General features: G+C 37.5%; 1 protein-coding gene across 1 annotated transcript in view; it reads left to right on the forward strand.

Annotated features, from left to right (window-relative positions):
• The first annotated feature begins 224 nt into the window (after positions 1–224).
• The window catches only part of LOC105511104 (chromosome unknown open reading frame, human C1orf87), an 81,528-nt gene continuing 59,547 nt past the window's right edge, over positions 225–22,205 (forward strand). The window contains exons 1-2 of the mRNA XM_011941185.1: positions 225–331; positions 17,019–17,253. Coding sequence (XP_011796575.1) covers positions 225–331; positions 17,019–17,253 — 342 coding nt within the window. The remainder of the gene's footprint in view (positions 332–17,018; positions 17,254–22,205) is intronic.

Genomic DNA, 22,205 nt, shown 5'->3' on the forward strand with positions numbered 1-22,205 from the left:
TGTTTCCTCAACTGTAAAACAAAAGTGATAATAGTAATTAAAAATATCTTTCTCATGCCTTTGTTAGGAGTGTTAAGTGAGGTAATATAGATGAAACACTTTGTCCTGCTGTTATTATTCCTTGTTGTTATTGACAAGGATGATGGAGTTCCCTAATGGAAAATCAAGAGGAACAACTTACTTATTTTCACCTCTAAGGATTTGAAGGGATTTTGAAAAGAATCATGTCTTCAGCCTGGAAGACTCCCCGTGGATCAGATGCAATGCCTGAGATCATGGTGAAAATCATTGGAAGTAAACACTTTCGATACCTCGTGGAGAAGCCAAAGATGTAAGTCCATATTTGAAAAATACCTATGTTGCTTGGATGATAATGAGGTTTTATTGTTTTTTTTTTCACCCAGAAATTTAAACTTAAAAAAATGCCATCCATGGAAAACGAAGTCATTAAGATGCAACAGTAGAGTTAAAATCGTGTTGATAACTTCCATGTGCACTGTTTTCCTAGTATTTTTCATCTTTATAATTCCCCATACTCCTTAATTACTTGGGCCGATTTTCCAAATAGATGGGAAATATGAGCATTGAGACATTTATAAATATTAATGGAGCATTGCTGCCTTTTCTCATCGGGCTTGTAATCTACCACATGTAGTAATTTTAGGGAGAGTGGGGGAGGTTTATTAGTCAATTTGTTGTGAATTAAAGGAGTAGGATTAATACAGAATCATAAATTGTAAGGTTTTCACTTACTCCTGTTTGTATTTGATACTCTTCTAAGCTTGGGCTTCTCAGATCATGGCTAAGATCTCTTTCTTCTCTTCCAAACCCATCACAGTCACATTTAAGAGATGACACTCATATATTTCTAATATTCACTAGATATTTCAGCACAGAAGAGTATGACAAGCTCTTTCTTGCAGAGTTTCAGTGGCTCAAGAAAGAAGGGAAAGTACTAGATCTGTCTTTCTTATAGTAGGCATTCCATAAGTAATAGCTAGTCAAAAATTGCTTTTCCTTCCTAAGATTATTTCCTCAGCTCTATCTTCTGTTTCAGAAACTCGTAGACTGAACAAATATACAAAGATATGGTATCGTTGAACATAGGTGCAAGAAGAAAGTTTTACTAAACCTGGCAATCATCAGAATCACCAGGAGGGTCCTCAAAAATAAAGATTCAGGAATCAGCTCAAGGTCTGCTGAATCAAAATCTCTGAATGCAGGTCACCAAGACTGCTGTTATGAAGTACAGGCTTTAATACGGCTTTAGAAAGTCACATTAGTTCTACTTCCCCACTATCAGTATTGTAAGGTCTAGAGGGATTCCAAAGTGATTACTATAATCAGTTGGTAATATCTGCCACTGCACAGGAACTGAGGTTTGCAGCATGTGATTCATACATTTGGGATCCCTACAGAGCTGAGAGGTGTGAAATTGAATCTTAGGTCTGATTCTTTCTTGCCTTTTGACATTGGGAAATGAATTAACATCTTTGGCCTTAGATTCTATATATATGAAGTGGGGATAAAACAACACCTATCTAGTAATAGGGTTATTGTGAGGATTAAATGAGAAAAAGTATGCAAAGCACCTTTCCAGTGTCCATTATAAATAACACGCTTAGTAAATAATTCTGCTATTATTATTGAAGTCTTTCTATAGACATAAAACATGTAACAAAAAATCAAACATCTTTCTGTTAAATGCTTGATGTCCCTTTTATATTCTCTTTATATATTCTTTTTTTTTTTTTTTTGAGACTGTCACCTAGGGTGGAGTGCAGTGGCCCCATCGCGGCTCACTGCAAGCTCCGCCTCCCGGGTTCATGCCATTCTCCTGCCTCAGCCTCCCGAGTAGCTGGGACTACAGGCGCCCTCCACCACACCCAGGGAATTTTTTATTTTTGTATTTTAGTAGAGACGGGGTTTCACCATGTTAGCCAGGATTGTCTCGATCTCCTGATCTCATGATCCGCCCGTCTCAGCCTCCCAAAGTCCTGGGATTACAGGCGTGAGCCACTGCATCCAGCCATCCTTTTTATATTCTCTGCCTAGGATGCAGTTTATGTCTGTTTTGTAGATGAGGAAACTAAGACACTGTGATCTGGTAAGTGATTATTTTGAGATATGTCAAATCCCTGTCACTGTCAAGAAAAGTAAATAGAATTAGTTTGGACACCTGGCTCAGATCTCCTACCTGGAAGACTATATTATTACTAATTCCGTTCCTTCCTTAGGTTGTTTGTTTAGCCTTATTCTCTCCCAAACCCCTGGTTTTTTCCAAGGGTATGGAACTTAGTATGTTTTTAAACAGAAAGCAAGGAGTAGTATTTAATTTTTAAAATAGTGAAAAGTTAGCTTTATCTTATAGGAAGGTGCCTTTCCCCATTTTGTTTTTTAAACTTCAGGAACCAAAAAATAAAAGAGTACATTAAATCAGCTAAATGAATTGTAAAATAAAATATGCAGTTCTATCTCTCCTATTATACTATAACAGCTGGTATTTTTTAAGTAGTAAGACGGGTATTTTGTTTGTTTGCTGTGTTTCCTATAGACTTCATGTTACTGTTGCTGGGATGACATAGGATTAGTAATGTGCATTGCTAAAATATTCTTGTATGTTTAAAAATAAGTAATTCTTAAAGCCTCCTTGTTGCTCAGGTAAGGAAAGTGCCGCCACTATCATATCATTCATGCTGCAGAATCTGTCTTCCCAAAAGTGTTTATACTCATAAACCAGGGCCCCAGAAGGGTGTTTTCTTTGGGTTGAATAAGTTGAATCAATTAATAAAAATCCACTGAAGAAGTGTAAGTAAACATCAAAAAAGAAAGGTTTCTCCAAAATGAAAATTTGAATTAAAAGAAAATCATGGATCAATAATGGATAGAAAAACAGAAATCTTCTCGTATAACCACATTTAGCTCAGATTTCCTGCAGGACATGTGTTGATGATGGGATAGTATGTCAGACCTGAAGGTGGTCTTTTAGATGCAGCCCACTATATTAGCTTGCTAGGCCTGCTGTAATAGTGTACCACAAACTGGGTGACTTAGAACAACAGAAGTTCATGGTCTCAAGTTCTGGAGGCCAGAGGTCTGAAGTCAAAGTGTCCATAGAGCTGTGATCCCTACGAAGGTGCTAGGGAAGGACCTATGTGTCCTAGGTGCTCCCTTGCTTCTGGCAGTTCCTTGACTTGTGGCAGCATATCTTCAAGCTTTACATGGCTTTCTCCCTGCATCTGCATCTGTGTCTAAATTGCCCCTTTGTGTAAAGACATCAGTCAATACATTAGGGGCCCACCCTAATCCAGTATGACCTCATCTCAACTCATTATGTCTGTAATAATCCTATTTCCAAATAAGGTCATATACTGAGGTATGGGGGGTAGAATATCAACACAGGAATCTTGGCAGGGCCACAGTTCAACCCATAACAACCAGCCTCCCATTTTACAGATGAGGTGAGATAACTAAGGCCTCAGTGGTCTTAAAGCAAGCCCCTGAAGTTCCACGCTGGTTATTAAGAACTAAGACTGGAATGGAGCTCACCTTCCCTCTTTCCTTAAGTCAACATGTATAATTGTTCACAGATCAAAGAAAAATACTTATATTTAGTATACATATTTTTCACAAAAGAGCAAAACAGATTAATCTGCAGGCTTCAAGGAGTGAAACAAGTCTCCCCTTATTTGTGCCATCATCATCTTCCTCCTAGGTCACTATAACCGCCTTCCAGCCTAGTTCTCTGTCTCTAATCTTCACACTCTCTAACTGACTCCTCTGCAGCTTTGCTCCTGAATGTGTAGTCCATGGATTTCCAGCACCAGTCTCAGCTGGGAACTTGTTAGAAACAGAACCTCAGCTCCCTTCCTGATATATTGAGTCAGAATCTTACTTTAAATCTGAATTTTCAGGTGACTCCTCCACACATTCCAGTTTGACAAGGCCCATTCTCAAGTATGGCCAATGTGATCTTTCTAAAATAAAATCTAATGACATGTTGCCACCACCAGACACACATTTGCCTGCCCTACCCGGGGCCTCCTATAACGCCCGTAAGGAATAGTACATGCTTACAACTTCCTATGCATTTCTGTCTCTCTATTTTACTGTAAATTGTATGTGCACAACTATATCCCTAGCACAGAGGATAAAATCTTGTACATGGTAAAGCCTATTAAATAAATTAGAGTAACATGGCTACCAAGAAAAATAAAGATCTAGAAAGATAATACTTAGTAGCTTTAAATAAATCCAAATCTAAAGGCCCATGCTGTTAAAATAACATCCAGATGTTACTATGGAACCCTGATGAGTAACATGCCATGTGACAGGAGACAAATATTCTCATTTTCAAAAAGGGGATAGAAGCTAGTAATAGTACCACAGAGCCAGAGGTTGGTGGACAATCCCTGCCAAAACTGTAGGCCAAAAAATTAAATATATTAGTTGTGAAAATAAAACATGAAAGTGATGATCACCAAGAGGAGGTATGCATTAATTAAAAATAGATTATGCCAAACTGGTTCCATTCTCATCATTGACAAGATTACTGCAGTCCAAATGAAGAGAATGATAAAGACAGTATGTATTGATTTTGGTGAGTCATTGGGCACATCTCTCTCACAAAGGCCTGAAACAAGGCAGTGAAGTCTAGACTGGATAGTGTTAAGATAGGTGACACACCACCAAGTTGTGATGGAACAATTGATATAAACACAACTTTCTGGAGGTGGGGAGGATTTGTGTGTGTGACCCTGCTCTTATTCAACAGTTTTTAATACACAATCAAAGGAAGATAGACAAATTGTTTTAGTAAACCCATAGGTAGCAGAAAGCTAAGAAGCTTTGGCAGGGAAATAAGCTACAACCAACAAGATTAAATGAAGAGAAATATAGGCAAAGGCTATCTTTGGAGAAGTGTACATGGAAATGGTTATATGGAATAAATGTTCCAGTACTGCCTGTGTTTGAGCTTAGCATGAATCAAGGGTATTCAGATAGAGAGATGTGGAGGCTCACTCCACGCAGAACTCAGTGGAGTACTGCACACTTCATTCTGGATGCCACATTTTAGGAGGGACCCTGCTGCACTAAACGTTGGGGCAGCAGAGGGCATTATGAAAGATCCATTGAACAGAACAGAGGTCTCAGAAATAACACCACACATCTACAACCATCTGATCTTCAACAAATCTGACAAAAACAAGTAATGAGGAAAAGATTTCCCTTAATAGATGGTGCTGGAAAACCTAGCTAGCCACGTGCCGGAAACGGAAATTGGACTCCTTCCTTACACCTTATACAGAAATTAATTCAAGATGGATTAAAGACTTAAACATAAAACATAAAATCATAAAAACCCTGGAAGAAAACCTAGGCAATACCATTCAGGACATAGGCATGGGTAGAGACTTCATGACTAAAACACCAAAAATAATTACAACAAAAGCCAAAATTGACAAATGGGATCCAATTAAATTAAAGAGCTTCTGCACAGCAAAATAAACTACCATCAGCGTGAACAGGCAATCTACAGAATGGGAGAAAAATTTTGCAATCTGTCCATCTGACAAAGGGCTAATATCCAGAATCTACAAGGGACTTAAATTTACAAGAAAAAAAAATCCCATCAAAAAGTGGGCAAAGGACATGATCAGACACTTCTCAAAAGAAGACATTTATGTGGCCAACAAACATATGAAAGAAAGCTCATCATCTCTGGTAATTAGAGGAATGCAAATCAAAACCACAATGAGATACTATCTCACACCAGTTAGAATGACAATCATTGAAAAGTCAGGAAACAACAGATGCTGGTGAGGATGTGGAGAAATAGGAATGCTTTTATACTGTTGGGGGGAGTGTAAATTAGTTCAACCATTGTGGAAGACAGTGTGGTGATTCCTCAAGGATTTAGAACCAGAAATACCATTTGACTCAACAATCCCATTACTGGGTATCTACCCAAAGGATTATAAATCATTCTACTATGAAGACACATGCACATGTATGTTTATTGCAGCACTGTTCACAATAGCAAAGACTTGGAACCAACCCAAATGCCAATCAATGATAGACTGGATAAAGAAAATGTGGCACATATGCACCATGAAATATTATGCAGCCATAAAAAGGATGAATTCATGTCCTTTGCAGGGACACGCATGAAGCTGGAAACCATCATTCTCAGCAAACTAACACAGGAACAGGAAACTAAACACCACATGCTCTCACTCATAAGTGGGAGTTGAACAATGAAAACACATGGACACAGGGAGGGGGACATCACACACTGGGGCCTGTCAGTGGTGGCGGGGGGAAGGGGAGAGTTAGCATTGGTAGAAATACCTAATGTAGGTGATGGGTTGATGGGTGCAGCAAACCACCATGGCACGTGTATACCTATGTAACAAACCTACACGTTCTGCACATGTATCCCAGAACTTAAAGTATAATTAATAAAAGAACATTTGTGATTCATGGGAGGATGTCAAAATAGCAACATTAACAAGAGTTTGGAATAAGTTGATTCCAACTCTCATGAATGACTTTGAGGGTTCCAAGACTTCAGTGGAGGAATCACTGCAGGTGGGGTGAAAATAGTAAGAGAACTAGAATTAGAAGTGAAGCCTAAAGATGTGACTGAATTTCTGCAATCTCATGATAAAACTTGAGTAGATGAGGAGTTGCTCCTTATAGATGAGCAAAGAAAGTGGTTTTTTGAGATAGAATCAACTCTCCAGATGAAGATGCTGTCAGCATTGTTGAATTGACAACAAAGGATTTAGAATATCATATAAACTTAGTTGATAAAGCAGTGTCAGTAATTGAGAGGATTGATTCCAACTTTGAAAGAAGGTTCCCTGTGGGTAAAATGCTGTCAAACAGCATCATATGCTACAGAGAAATCTTTTGTAAAATGATGAATCAATGGATGCAGAAAACTTTATTGTTGTCTTAAGAAATTGCACAACTACTGCAACCTACAGCAACTACCATCCTCATTAGTCAGCAGGCATCATCGAGGCAAGCCCCTCTACTACCAAAAGGTGAGGACTTGCTAAAGGCTCACAGATGATTATAAGCATATTTTAGCAATAAAGTATTTTTAATTAAGGTATGTGCATTGTTTTTTAGACAATGCTATTGCAAACATAATAGACTACAGTATAGTGTAAACATGACTTTTATGTGCACCGGCAAACCAAAAAAAAATGTGAATCACTTTATTGTGATACTTGCTTTATTGCAGCACTCTGGAACCAAACCACAAATCTCTGAGGTATGCCTGTAATTTGCATTGATATTTACACCCAAGATATGCAAAGTTCTGGTATTTTCCCACGTGACTCTCCTAAACCTCATATTCTGTCATTTTTGAATCGCCCCAAACCCTTTATAATAACAAATTCTTTGTGACTTGTCTTAAACTTCTTTAAGTGTTAATGTTAACAGTTTTAGAAATTAATGTATATAGGGAATTCCATCAACTTCCTTTGCACAAATATTAACTGAGCACCTACTGAGTGCCAAGCCATGGAGACACAGAAGTGTACCTAAAGTTCTAGTGATGGGAAACACAAGATAGACAGATAAACAGCGATTGTTCATGTAAGCATAGTGCAATAAGGAAAAATAAAGGAACATGAGGATCTATCAGCTCTTAAAGGTCCCAGAAGCTGTCTCTGAGCAAGAGACATTTGAACTGAGACTGTGCAGAGATAAACAGCTAGAATTATGCTATGAGAATTATCCCAGGTTAGCTATCGGTGAGCTAAGACTAGCCCAGCCTTCGTCCGCGTGGGTATGGCTCTACCAGATTAAACTCTCCATAAAGTTGGTAGTATCTTCTTCCCTCCCCTGCTCAAGAAAAAGAGTCTGCAACTATTCACAGGTCTCAAGTTTGCCCATTATTGGGCATCTGACATTCTCATTTACTGCTACAAACCAATGGCACCTAAGTTGACTGCCTGGAGCCCAAGCAATTTTTTTTTCTTTTTGTATAAGGTTGCCTCATGCTTGCCTCATTGTATTAGTCAGGGTTCTCTGGGGGCAGAACAAATAGGACATATATCTCTCTCTATAATATATATCATATATATCTATATATCATATATGTCCTATTAGTTATATATATATTATATATATATATCCTATTATATATAAAGGGGAGTTTATTAACTCACATGATTACAAGGTCCCACAATAGGCCATCTGCAAGCTGAAGAGCAAGGAGAGCCAGTCTGAGTCCCAAAACTGAAGAACTTGGACTTTGATGTTGGACGGCAGGAAGCATCCAGCATGGGAGAAAGATGTAGGCTGAGAGGCCAGGCCAGTCTAGAGTTTTTTCTGCCTGCTTTATATTCTAGCTGCACTGACAGCTGATTAGATGGTACCCACCCAGATCAAGGGTGGGTCTGCCTCTCCCAGCCCACTGACTCAAATGTTAATCTCCTTTGACCAAACACCCTCACAGACACACCCAGGATCAATAATTTGCATCCTTCAATCCAATCAAGTTGACACTCAGTATTGGCCATCTCTTAGAACTAGAATATACTCTTAAAAACTAGAATACCATCCCTCAGCAGGAGCACAGTGTTCAGGATCAGGGAACCCATGTATCTGCTACTTTCCTGCCACTGAGGTCCAGCCTGCACCAAGTGATACACAGGTATTCATCTACATCCTAGTGACTCCACAGACTTACAGAGAAAGTAAATCATGCAAATATCTGAAGAAAGAGCATTCTAAGGAGAGAGAATAGTCAGAATAAAGCCTGTTGGTATGTTTAAGAAAGAGCAGGAAAGCCATTGTTTGTGGAGCACAGTGGGGAATGGGGAAAGGAGCAGGAAATAAGGGCAGAGAAGCCAGTAGGGCCATAGTAGAAACTTTGGATTTTGTTCCATGTAGAATGGGAAACCACTGGAAAATTGAGAGCAATGCTGCTCACATTGTATTACTATTTTCTAAAGGCTGCTTCTGTCTGTTAAGTGGTGAGTAACTTGGGAGTGGCACTAATAAAAAGAGAGAAAACATTTAAAGAGTTATGATAATTCAGGCAGGAGATGGAAGCACTGACCAATTATAGTCCATACATAAAGTATGGATAAATTTTGTGACTGAAAAATTCAAGTATCCCATTTATTATTTTTTAGAAACAACTGATCAATAAGCCTTATCTTTGTTTATTACTTTTCTCACTAGACAATCTACACAATAGCTGAATATCTATGAACTCAATCTCTCATTAAAACTGAACAATAACATCACAGAAGATACTTATCTCCATTTTTACAAGTTCAAAATGATAAAGCAGTAGGCTAAAATCATACTTCTATTAAGCCCTTTTCACTGCATTAAACTGCTTCTGTATTAATATCCTGGAATGATTTTTGTTTGTTGTCATTTGTTTGTGTGTTTATTTTAGGCACTGTGAGAAGTATAAAGAAGCATAACATACTGTTGTTCTAGTCATAAGTCTGTAAATAAGAGTACAGGGCATTATGTGAGCAAACATTAAATAAATGTTTTAGAAAACTTGTAAGTGCCTATTGATCCCAAATATTGAGACTATGAGGTAACAGTTATTTATGCCATTTGAATTCTATATATTTTTAAAAATATAATACAAAGTCAGAGTGAAAAACAAAATACTGTTTACAACACATGTGACAGAAAAATAAGTAACTCCCAAATGCATAAAGAGCTTTTCCAAATTGATGGGAAAAAGATGAACAGCCTCATTTCAATAATTGGCAATAGACCTAGACAGGAAATAGAAGAAATAAAAAGGAACAACAGATATGTGGGTGTATATTTGACATGCATGATAATAAAAGAAACATAAACAGTAATGAGATATTATTTTTTACAAATCAAATTAGGAATGTTTTATAATGGAGATACCCAGTGCTAGCAGGTGTTTAGAGAAAATACTCATATGATACTGTGTTTTTTAAAGTATACTTACTGAAAGCCTTAAAAGTACATGTCCTTTGGCACAAGATCTGTATCTATGAATCAGTTCTGTGGAAACGATTATGGATGGGTGTAATGATTTGGTTTCAAAGATTTACACAAAAATGTGTGTTGTGTCTGGGTCCCAATAGGAAACAGATTATACACTCAAACCAGGATGGCTTTAGTTTAAAAGGAGTAATTACAAAAATGTATGCTGAGATTAAGAGAACTGCAAGGTGTGGTGCAGGAATCATGGGCTAGCAGCCACAAGGTTGGTAGGAGCATTAGGTCTGAAGAGAGGAGAGGAGCAGAGTGTTACTGAAACCAAGAAAAGGAAGCATTCTGCAGCTCGGGCCATCTTGAGAAAAGTAGTGACTTTTGGCCAAGAGACAAAGGTAGCCTGAGTCAACCTTTCAGGGAGGGAACCTCCTCCTGCCAGGGCTACCCATTGGCCCAAACCACTCAGAATCATAAGACATAGGCACTGCTTTTCTTAGAGACAGGATCTCTGTCCATCACCCAGGCTGGAATATAATGGAGGGATCATAGCTCATTGCAGCCTGGAACTTCTGGGCTCAACCAATTCTCCTGCCTCAGCTTCCCAAGTAGCTAGAACTACAGGTGTGCACCACAATGCCTGGCTAATTTTTTTTTATTTTTTTATTTTGGTAGATAGGGTCTGGCCATGTTGTCCAGGCTGGTCTGGAGCTCCTGGCTTCAAGTGGTCTTCTTACCTAGGCCTCCCAAAGTATGAGATTGTAAGCGTGAGCCACCATGCCTGGCTTCATGGGCACTGTGGATAGAGTAAGTCCACAGAGATCAATTTTCTGGGGTTGAGAAGGATAGTGAGGATATGGGTGCCAAAGAAACATCTCCAGCAGAGCAGCAACATTTAAATTAATAAAAATTTGGAAACCAAATTAATGTTCAACAATATAGGACAAGTTAAATAAACTCTTGTATATCTATATAATGAAACACCATTAGACATTTCAAATGTTGGTGTAGAGATAGAAGTACTGGCCTGTAAAGATATCTGCGTTATTTTGTCAATTGAAAAAAAAATTTTAAGAGGTTAGAAAGGTTGATTACAATCAATCTTTGTTTTAAAAACAAAATAAAACTTATCGTGTGTGTATATGGAAGCTTTTTGTAAAGAGATAAAATATTTGGCCACCTTTAGTTTTGCCAGCTAAGATTTTGAGATAACAAATTTATATTGATGGAGTATTTTAAAAAATCCATCATCTTTCTATATATTCCTGATTTAGTTCAACCTGATTAAACAAAATAACATAGCAATAATGATTGCTCCTCATTCCCATAGACCATGTGGATGAATCCAGATGTGATGCAGAGAGAGAACTGTTTATGCTGCATCCTCTCAGAGTATGGATAGAAGACCTGGCTCAGAAACTGTGCCCTACAGCACAGAGATCATTGGTGAAGAGGCCAGGCAGTTGCACAGTCATTTTGCTTAGACTTGCAAAAGCAAAACAGGAGAGAATGCAAGTGCAAAAGACATTAAATTTCAAGTCATTAAAGATTGGTTCCAAGATTTACATTTTAGCCAATAAACATTGGCTCCAGACTGGCAAAGCTGCACTGTCTGTAAAGCTCTTGGGTGTAATCCACCTGAGGACATCATGATGCAACAATATTTGGGTTGTTTGTTTTTTTTCTGTAAAATTAAGGAATGTGATTGAGAAGAATCCTGCTTTATCAGAACAGATTTTTAATACTACTTAAGATTTGTTTTTTAAAGGCAGGGTGATTTATCAAATTTGTATTTACTGTGATTGGTAAATAACAAGGTGGTCAGATAGATTGCATTAATTATATCTCTTTTATCTATTTAAATAGATTTTCTTCAGTTCCTGTCTACTACAAAACCTTGACGTTTGAACTTCAGTTTTGTCTGTCAATAAAGGAAGTTTTGGGAGTCCAGAGAAAGAAGCATCCCTTTATACCTGAGTGACGAGGAGTGTGTGTACAAAGGAGCTAGCACTTTAATTTATGATATAGAATTACTATTTGTCAAGGGCTGGGGAAGGAACACTAGGCTTGGTGCTCAATATTTTATACATTTTATCTTGATAAGGATTTTTTTTCTCATCTTGCAGCTGAGAACCTGAAAATCAGATATTCCCAAAGTCACGCAACATGAAAGAATTTATGTGTGGTGACTGACACATAAGCATTTAGATAGAACATATTAGCTAAAATAATTGCATTGATAAAGAAATGATTCAAGTACGAGTTCAAGAGTTGAATGAAAGTATTTTTATGATCTTTTCGAAGACTAAATTTCTATGATAATAGTACATGGTATGGCTCCATGACATAAAAAAAGGAAATAAACAAAAAACCTTCATACTTCGACACAATAACATTAGCTACATTAGCACAGGCTTCGCATTTCAGCTTCCCTGTGGAGTGTGGTGAGCTTTTTCAGCTGTACTCCCCTCCCATCTCCGATTTTATTTTTTATTGTCTTTTTAAAAAGAGAAAAGTCTGGTTGTCTTGATTATCTCTTATTACTTACAAATAAGAACACACTTTCATTTACTGAAATTAGATCCCCATTCACTGTGTTGGCACACTCTAGGCTGTCTTCTCCAGAGGGTTTAGGGCCTGTTAGATGGCGCACAGTTGGAAATTGGTGGCACTGAGTCGCTGCCAAGGCTGGCAGACCTTTAAGATGGCATCTGGTGACCTTTTGCTGAGCCCCCTGGGTCCTTCATTTGAGATTTTATGTTCTCGGCAGGGGTGTAATCCAAATCAAATGTGAGATCTGGTGAGCTGGAGTTACATGGGAGGTGGGGCCAGCGGGGGATCCCTACCTTGCTTTGGGCAGAGGATGCTACTAGACGCCTTTGCAATGTTTCTTTCTAACCCTGAGACTCTGTGCTCTAATGGAGGGTGACTCTAATGGGCTGGTTTGCAAAAAGAGCCCGGTGAGAGAGGGAACGATTGAACAGTTTTCTCCTCATTTATTTATCATCCAGCAACACAGTAATCCTCTCTAATTGCTCTCATTCCTGGATGACACTAAACTCTTCACGGCACCCCCAGAGCAGCAGCTGAGGTCAGAAGTACATATGCGGAAGCTAGCTGTGTCTTGCTTCCAAGATAGTATTGATGGTGTTTTTTGTTTTTTGGTTTTTGGTTTTTTTCCTTCTTTTGAAATGGCAAATGTCTATTTTCAGTAATATAGGCAGATAGTACACAAGCCTAGGAGAAAGAACTGTGAGTTTGTGAACAACATAACAACCAATGCGTGTTGACAAATTGTTTGTGCTAACCACAGACACACGCCGTTTCTCAGCTAGAGAGTCATTTTCTTGATAATTTTCAAAGTGCTATGTTTTTTTTTTAAAAAAATACAGCTTTTACTTGAAACAGATTTAACATGTTATTTTTGGTTTTACATCTACAGGAACTGTTTTAAAAGACAGGCAGATACATTTTACATTTCTCAAGCAATTCTGTCCTGACACTGCCAAGGATCTCAAAGATGATTAAAGCAAAGATAATCCATTGTCCCTGCCTTTATCCAAAAGAGTTAACTACCCTGCCCAATGACCATTTTTGCCTTCAAATCCTGCATTTTCTACTTTGGTTAGCTGCTCCTGTACTTTCAGCTCCTCACATAATCACAAACTTCCATGGACCTTCCTCTGACTCTACTGCCAATAGGATCTGAGTCTGTGCAATGAAGTAGACAGGTTTAAATCCTGGCTCCACTACTGAAAAGCCATGTAAATAGAATTAGGCCAATCATATCAACTTTCCTGGCCTTAATTTCTTCATCCTAAAATAAGAATAATAGGAACACCTGATGATAGGGTTGATTTAAGAAATATATAATCTAATATATATAAATAAGTATAGTGTGGCTGTCACATTAAATGTTCAGCAATAATATTATTTTTGTAACCATTGCAAACTATAGTTATTTGTTTCTTACGAACTTCAAATAGTACTGAATCTTCATAATGTTCATTTGACATTCATTTATATGCTAAGTGGATATGTTTCGTATTACTTATGTACATTTTATACCAATTTAATACTTTATAGAAATACAACATACCTATATTTACATAAAAGTATACATCATAAGTCTACCACTCACTGAATTTTCACAAACATGATATACTCATGCAACAAACACCCAGATCAAGAAACAAAATAGTACCAGAATCACAGAATCCCCGTTATGCTTTCTTCTGGGCTATCCATCTCCCCTCAAAGGTAATCACTATTCTGATTTCTAGAATCTAGTTTTACCAGTTGTTAGCTTTATTGTTTGTGTTATTTTTGGACAACCAAATGAAATTTAAATTTCTTGAAGGCAGGGAACATATATGTCTTCTCTCATTGCAAAAAACATTTGTCAAATATACACTCTCCTTCTCGTACTCCTGTCTTGCACTATTATCATTTGTGTGTGTTTGTCTGGCAAAGCTCCAGTTCTGTGTAAGCCTCACTGTCTGCCTTCTCTACATGTCCGTGAGGACTACTGGGTGAAATGCCACTCATCCTCTCAAATTGATTTCACAAAAATCAATGGTCTTTAACCTTAACTGGCCACTCAGTTGGCCCAGCCAACGTGTCTTATTTTTCTGATTATCCTTCTTCTACTCTTCATAGCAGCTGCCCCAAACCATCTGCCCTTAATTCAGACTTTCCACTCCATCACTTCCCCCATGAGACCCAAGGTAACCACACCTTGTTATCAGAGAGAAAATTCAAGCTGTCAGCAATTTAATCAACCTGTTGTCATCAAATGTACTAATTTGCCTATATCCTTACCTATTTTTCTACAATCTTACCCTGAGGTTTCCCTTCTGCCTCTGTTCTCTCAATGACTTCCATTTCCCTTTGTCAAGGTTCATCTTATATCATCAATGATGCCCTCTCCTTTCTGCAGTTCAAATGGCTATTCACCATTGGTGTTTCAACAGGTTAAACTCCCTAACATCTTTGAACATGACAATAACAGTCTTATCTGAAACCCTGTATTCCACATCAATCATCACCCCGTCTTTCTCCCTTCTTGCAGCCAAACTTCTTCAGAGAGGTCTTTATACTTCCTGTCTACATTGCTTGTCCCCCCCTCTTTCTTCAATCCACTTCAGTCTAGCATCCACCTACATTACCTCATTGAAACTCCCCATACCAAGATTCCTGACTACATCCTTATGGCTAACCCAATGGACCCTTTTCAGAAATTTCCTTTCTCAGCAGCATTTAATACTGTTGTCCTGTCTCTGGAAACATCCTCTTGCTTTTCTACCAAGTCTTCCTTCTAGTCTCCTGATTTCCCTTCTACTTTACTGGGAATTTTTTAAAGCTCTTTTTAAGGCTCATCTTTCCTCTTTAAATGTAGGTATCCATCAGAGTTCTTTCCTAGGCCTTCTTTTCTTCTTGTGCTACCACCACCAAGAGGATGACGATAAAAATACACACATACATTCCAACTATTGCCCATGGTTTGGTCTTATTCAAATCAACAAGTATTGGAGTTCAACAAGTATTATTTAAATCAATGAATATTATATTTACATAACATGATATGCTTATAAATGGATCTTTTCCACTGTATCTATAAATAACAGCTAGAATTTATAGAATGCCATGAAGATACAAGGCATAGCTACTTTGAAACTTATTTTTTCTGATTATAAAATAGTATTTTCTTATGTAGAAAATTTAGAACAGTAATACTATAAAGTATAATATGACATGATATACTGTAATAGAGTGTAATGTAATACCCTGAGTTCTACCACCCAGAGATACTGTTAACTTCCGGCACATTGTTTTCTAGATTGAATAGGCACAAACATTATATACATGCATTTTACACAGTTGAGACAATCATATATTCACTTACTTTTATAAGTGGACATTTACTTGTATCATTAAATTATTCATAATTATTTTAATGACTTCATATACTCTATCATGAGCAAAGAATGAAAGAGTAAATGCATCCACCTATTACTCAATATTTAGAGTTTTCTTTTTTTTTTGCATTTTTCTCCTCAATACACATGCTTTAAAATTGTTCTACAATGTCTTAATACACATGCTTTAAAATTGTTCAGTTTCTTGACTCTTAATATAGTTTTTCAGGTCACCCACTGTAAGAATTATATCTGTCTTCTATGTTTAAAATGGCACCTTGTTACTGTTTTGATTCGTAAGACTTTTAGTTATTTTTTTATTTTGTATTTTTTTAGAGATGTGTCACCCAGGCTGGAGTGCAGTGGCGTGATCTCGGCTCACTGCAACCTCTGCCTCCTGGGTTCAACTGATTCTTTTGCCTCAGCCTGCCAAGTAGCTGGGACTACAGGTGCGCACCACCACGTCCAGCTAATTTTTGTATTTTTGGTAGAGACAGGGTTTCACCATATTGGCCAAGTTGGTCTCGAACTCCTGACCTCATGATCCACCTCCCTCAGCCTCCCAAAATGCTGGGATTACAGGCATGAGGACTTTTTAGTTATTAAACAAGGTTGAACCTTTAATTTTGGTTGTTATTTGAATTTCCTTGAATCATCCTACAGATTTTTTTTCTTTCTTTTCTCTGTTTAATATTAAACTTAAATGAAAGGCTCCCAGAAGAAAAGGAAGTCTCAAGGGGAGAGGTATAGAGCAGAACTGGAGCTGACAAACTGTTTTGACTTTCTTTTCTAAGGCTGAAAATACCTGTTACATTTACAAGTAAGAATTGTGATAACCTTTAGGGTTCATGTTTCATACTGGTCATTGCTTACAGTAAGGGTTTGGGAGCAGATGGATAGATTATGAGTAAGAGGAAGAGGGGAAGGAAACAGATAAAGCCTGAAAAGGTAATATTAATAACAGGTTCTCTCTATGGTCAGCTATGCATAGACAAATAACCAGTGTTTATGCTTCCACATTCCACTGTGCTGAGTTACCACTGTTTACAACACCAATCACACCTTCTGTTCTTACGCCAGCCTTGCCTATGAGGAGTCTGCCTGTGAGTAACAAAGTATAAAATTATTTCTTCACAGCAAGGAGAATGAGAATTTGAAAACAGAAACCCAAACAATGCGCCAGAAACCAATGACTGATAATGCAAGGCAGATGAGCAGAGACCCCCCAGCTCCCATTAACTTCACTGATCAGCAAACCAATTATAATCCAGATGATGTGAAGGAGAACAAGCACCCAGAGAACAACCAGAAATCAGAAAACAACCAGAAACTACTAACAGGGGCACACAGTAGCAGATTCCTGGATGGCAAAGTGAGTAACAAAAATTACCCAAGTTTATCTTGATAATTTATTAGGAAAATATAGATAAAAACATAGGTTGACACAAAAACACACTGTACAAATGTTCATTAATATATTTTGCACGAGATAGAAATAGGAATCAATTTTTTTCAATCTGAAAATGAATTTCAAGGTCATTTTGTATATTGTATCTTTGCTGACCACCAACAGAGTTAGTCATGATCACCAATGAAGTTGGTCATGACAACCAATGGAGTTAGTCAACCTATTCAGCCTGTGGTTAGCTCAGCGATACTCAGTATTGTTACTATACATGCAAAGTTGGGGCATGTTGGAGGGTAAGAGTCTGTCTGCTTTTACATTACAAAAAGAGATAATTTATTTTAAAATTCCAATGCAACCATGTCTAATTACAAAAAAAAATTATAGGCCCCAAACTCTGTTGATAGAAATCTATATCACTGCACTCTGTTAACAATCAACTAAACAATTCATAACAAACTAACTTGATGGTGATGAATCTATATGATTAGTAATTTGTAATTAAAAAGCAAGTAAAGCAGCAATTGAAAACTGGATCAAAATCAAGACAAAACTAATGATTCATTGATAACAAAGTACCATTTCCAAAATTGCTGAAATTGCAATTAAACAGATACATAGAGTAGGAGTTTTGCAATGCTGCCAAGCATTAAGTGACAGCCAGATATTTTAGTAAAATACTGAATTAGAGTTTGCAGTACACTCTAACATAACTATTTTTAGTTTGTAATTTTAATAGCCCTTTCTAAATCACTGAGCTCTATGGATTTGGGATCTTCTGCTCATAAGAACCATGCAAAGTATCAAATTTTGGAGTGGTTAACAGCCTATCTATGGACCTCAGGCTATACTCTGCAAGGTCTAGTTGAACACTGAAGACCAGAAATGAAAGTGACCTTCCCAAAACATGAGTGACACAGATTGAGCCATCACTCAAGCCTCTTAGTCTCCAGTTTGGCTAAGTCCTTGAATTTAGGCCTTGGTTACAGCAAAAGATAGTGAATCTGCAGAGGTGATATAATCCATTTGAATTATCAAAGACCTCTGAATTTTTTTAACCTAATTTAGAATCTGGCATTAATATATTTATTGTTTTTGCTCCCAAAGAATGGCCTTGGTAATAATATTATGGTTATAAAAGACTTTATTATTGACTGATGCTTCCAGGTAAATTTTATTATTTACTCTTTGAAATTAACCCTGTGAGGTAGATGCCATTGTTATTTCTACCACCATGGCATAGATGATAAAACCAACACTCAGAAAGGATAAAGTAACTCATAAGTGTGCAGATAAGATGTTTGTCTAGGTTTTCTTTTTTTCTTTACTTAAATTTTTATTGATCTTTCTAATTATAAATCATAGCATAATCATGTAGCAATTTTTGAAAAACAGAAGGAGAATATAAAGAAGAAAAATATCAGCTAAAGAAAACTAGTGGTTTTCTTTTCCCTTCTTCCTCTTTTTTCCTTCATGCATAGAGATATAGATAAAGAAAACTAGTGGTTTTCTTTTCCCTTCTTCCTCTTTTTTCCTTCATGAATAGAGATACAGAATGGGAGTCATTATATATGCTCTTTATTATCCTGCTTGATTCACTTCATATCAAAAATTATCTCTTTGGCATGAAAAAAATCATCCTACGCATCATCTTTAATGGTTCTGTGAGAGTTGTACTCAGAACTAACACCTAGATGGATAGCATTTACTATGTGCCAGGCAGCATTCTGAGCTCTTTACAGATATTAACTAATTTATTGTTCCCAAGCACCCAGTGAGGTAGGAACTCTTATTATCTTTAGTTCATGGTTAAGGGAGCTGAGACACAGAGAGGTCAAGTGCCTTGCTAAAGTCATAGAACTGAGAAGTGGCAGACCCACAATTCAAGCCCAGGTTCTAGGTCCTTAGTCACCAAACTGTATACATTCCTTTATAGAAATACAACACGGTTCACTTAACAAACGCCTTATGGGCACTTAAGCCATTTTAGTTTTTCTCTCATATATAGACATCTGTTTCTTGACACTCCTCCTAATACATCAAGCTGCTCATTCCTGCCATGGACTCTGCATTTGCCATTACCATAGGTAATATGTTCATTAGGTAAGCTGTTCTTAACCTCCATGATCTGGATTGTTTGCTAGCTCTGTAGTACGGGGAGAAAATTTGCCCCTCCCCTCCCAGAACTCAACAGGGTTTCCGGTGGGAGGCTCAGCGGGGGCTAACACCCAGCCACCAAACAAGGAAGGCCTTGTGGGAGGTGTGGGGACCGACTAATTGGTTCTGTCTGCCGGGCGGGCGTGTGGTGCTGGCCTGCCAGATGGCAGCCACAGTTGCCTGGTACAGAGACCCTCATTACCAGCTTGACTAAGTGGTAAATGGAATCCTGCCGCAGTTACAAAAGCACACCAATCAGAACTTCTTCTAGATCCTTATCACTCACACATAGATGAAAATAAGCTTTCCTGCCTGGGACGTAACAGGCAATCTGGACCAGCTGAATTTGCTCCAAAAGAGAAGTTGCTGATAAAGACTGAGCTAACATGCTTGAGGACGAGCAAGTGTGAAACTCTTTTCCAAATCACAGAGTAAGTTCGAAGAGTCTCATTGGTAGGAAGTAAGTAAAACTGAAGATGTTAAGAGAATCCCTCATTTTGTATATATAAGAACAGTGAGATATCTTAGAAATAAACAAGTACAAACCTTCCTTTTACAAAGGAAGAATGAGAGGACCAGAGAGCTTAAATGCTCCAAGGTCTCACAAGAAAAGAGCTTGGCTCTTCTTCCTAGGATCTCTTTGCCTCTAAATTCCGCTTTATACGGGTACATTTTTGAAAAAAATACATATTGTTTATATCATTTCTCAGAATTATCGGCTCTGCCTTCTCTCAGAAGAATAAAAAAGAATGTGTGACTAGTAACAAACTCAGTAGCACAGTTTCAAAAATAAAATTGCAGTGTGCTTTTTGCATCTGGCAGCATGAAAATGAAAGTGTTAGTGCTTTAATTTTAATAATTATCACAGTTGATTGGGAAGGTTTCTTTTCAAAGCTCTTTTGTGTGTTTTCCCTTGTTCATTCTCCACAATAGCCCTGCAAGGTAGGTAAAGGCACATGATGTTATCTTTATTTTATAGACGAATAGACAGATGTCAAGGACATTTCTGCTTGGCTGTGCATTTGCAGCTCAGATTCAGCAAGTTCAAAGCAGAGCCTTTGATCTTGTACTTCTGGTGGTCTGTGTCTCACAGAATGGTCTCACTCCTCTCTCAATTGCACCAGCAAGAAACCTGAACATACTTTCCTCCTCTCTCTCCCTAACCCTGATATCAAACCAATCACAGAGTCCTTTAAATTCTACCTCCTTCGTGTCTCTCAAAACCTTCTTTTTCTTTTATTTCCTTTGTCATCACCATAATCAGACCACCATTTTGTCTCACCAGGGAGATTTTAATTATCTTCAAATTGACTTTTCTGTCTTTAAAAGTCTCTCACTGTATTGGTCAGCTATTGTGATAAATATTGCTGCGTAACAAATCACACCACAACTGAGTGGTTTATAACAATAATCATTTATGCTCACATCTACAGATATGAGCTTAGGCAGCTTTTATTTATCTCAGTTGGGTTGGGCTGGGCTTGGCTCTAAACTGGATTTGATTCAGGTCTGCTCTGTGCTTTCTTGTTCTGAATCCAGTGAGCTCCTCAGGGCATGTCCTTCTCATAGTGATGGAAACATTTTAAGACAACAAACTCAATTACACAAGTACATTTTAAGTCTTTGTTTTTTGCTTGTGTCATATCCACTAACATCCCATTAGCCAAAGCAAACCACATGGCCAAGCACAACATGAATGGGGCAGGGATATATATGTTATCTCTTTTAGGAAGAACCACTTGATCAGATATACCCTCTGTTTAAAACACTTAAATTCCCTTGTTAAATCCCAATTTCCCTAGTATAAAATTTAAACTCCTTGACTTAGCATTCTAGCTCAACTCTGTCTATTCTCTATTTCACTTTCATCCCCACATCTCATTAACTGAAATTCTATTCCATAAATAGAGTTCTGTTCCCTTTCACCTCGAATCCTTTGCCCAAGCTATTCTTTATGGGTAAAATTCTCTTCCCTCCATCTTTATTTCATTAACTTCTAATCATATAAGTGCCTTAACTTAGATAGCAGCTCTATCAAGAAGCATTATGGTCTGATTTCCAAAACTGAGGTAAATGCCTTTCCTAATGTATTTCCAAGTGAATCTGTGCATACTTCTACAGTAGATGTTGCCATACTATTAAAATAAACTGTTTCCTTATCTGTCTCCTTCCACAAGACTATAAGACCACTGAGAGTAAGAAATTTTGCTTATTCATTTTTGTTTGCAAACGTCTTTCTCTGTATATTGGCTCAAAGCCAACATCTAATTTAATGGGATAACACTAGAGACTTTCTCATTTCTGTTTGGAAGAAGTTAAGATGCTCACTGTCTCCACTGGCTTTTAATATTATGCTGGAGGTATTTGCCAATGCAATTAAATAAGAGAAAGAAAGTATAGGCATATTATTTAGAAAGGAAGAGGTAAAACTATTTTCAGAGTATAAGATTGTACCTCTAAAATCTCAAGACACTTAATGAAAAAACTACTAAAACAATCAAGAGAATTTGGCAAACTAGAAAGTTATAACATCAATAACACAAATCAATGGTCTTCATATATGTGAACAAACAGTTAGAAGATAAAATGGAAGAAAAGGCACCATTTACAATAGTAAATAAATATAGAAGTAAATTAACTAAATAAATAAATTAAATGCCACAGCATAAACTTAACAAGAGATGTCCAAACCTGTATGAGAACAAAATATAAAGCACTCCTGAAAGACATAAGAGTAACTTTAACAAATGGAGGCCGGGCGC

Source organism: Colobus angolensis, unplaced genomic scaffold (genome assembly GCF_000951035.1).
Source record: "Colobus angolensis palliatus isolate OR3802 unplaced genomic scaffold, Cang.pa_1.0 Scaffold102, whole genome shotgun sequence".
Lineage (NCBI taxonomy): Eukaryota > Metazoa > Chordata > Mammalia > Primates > Cercopithecidae > Colobus > Colobus angolensis.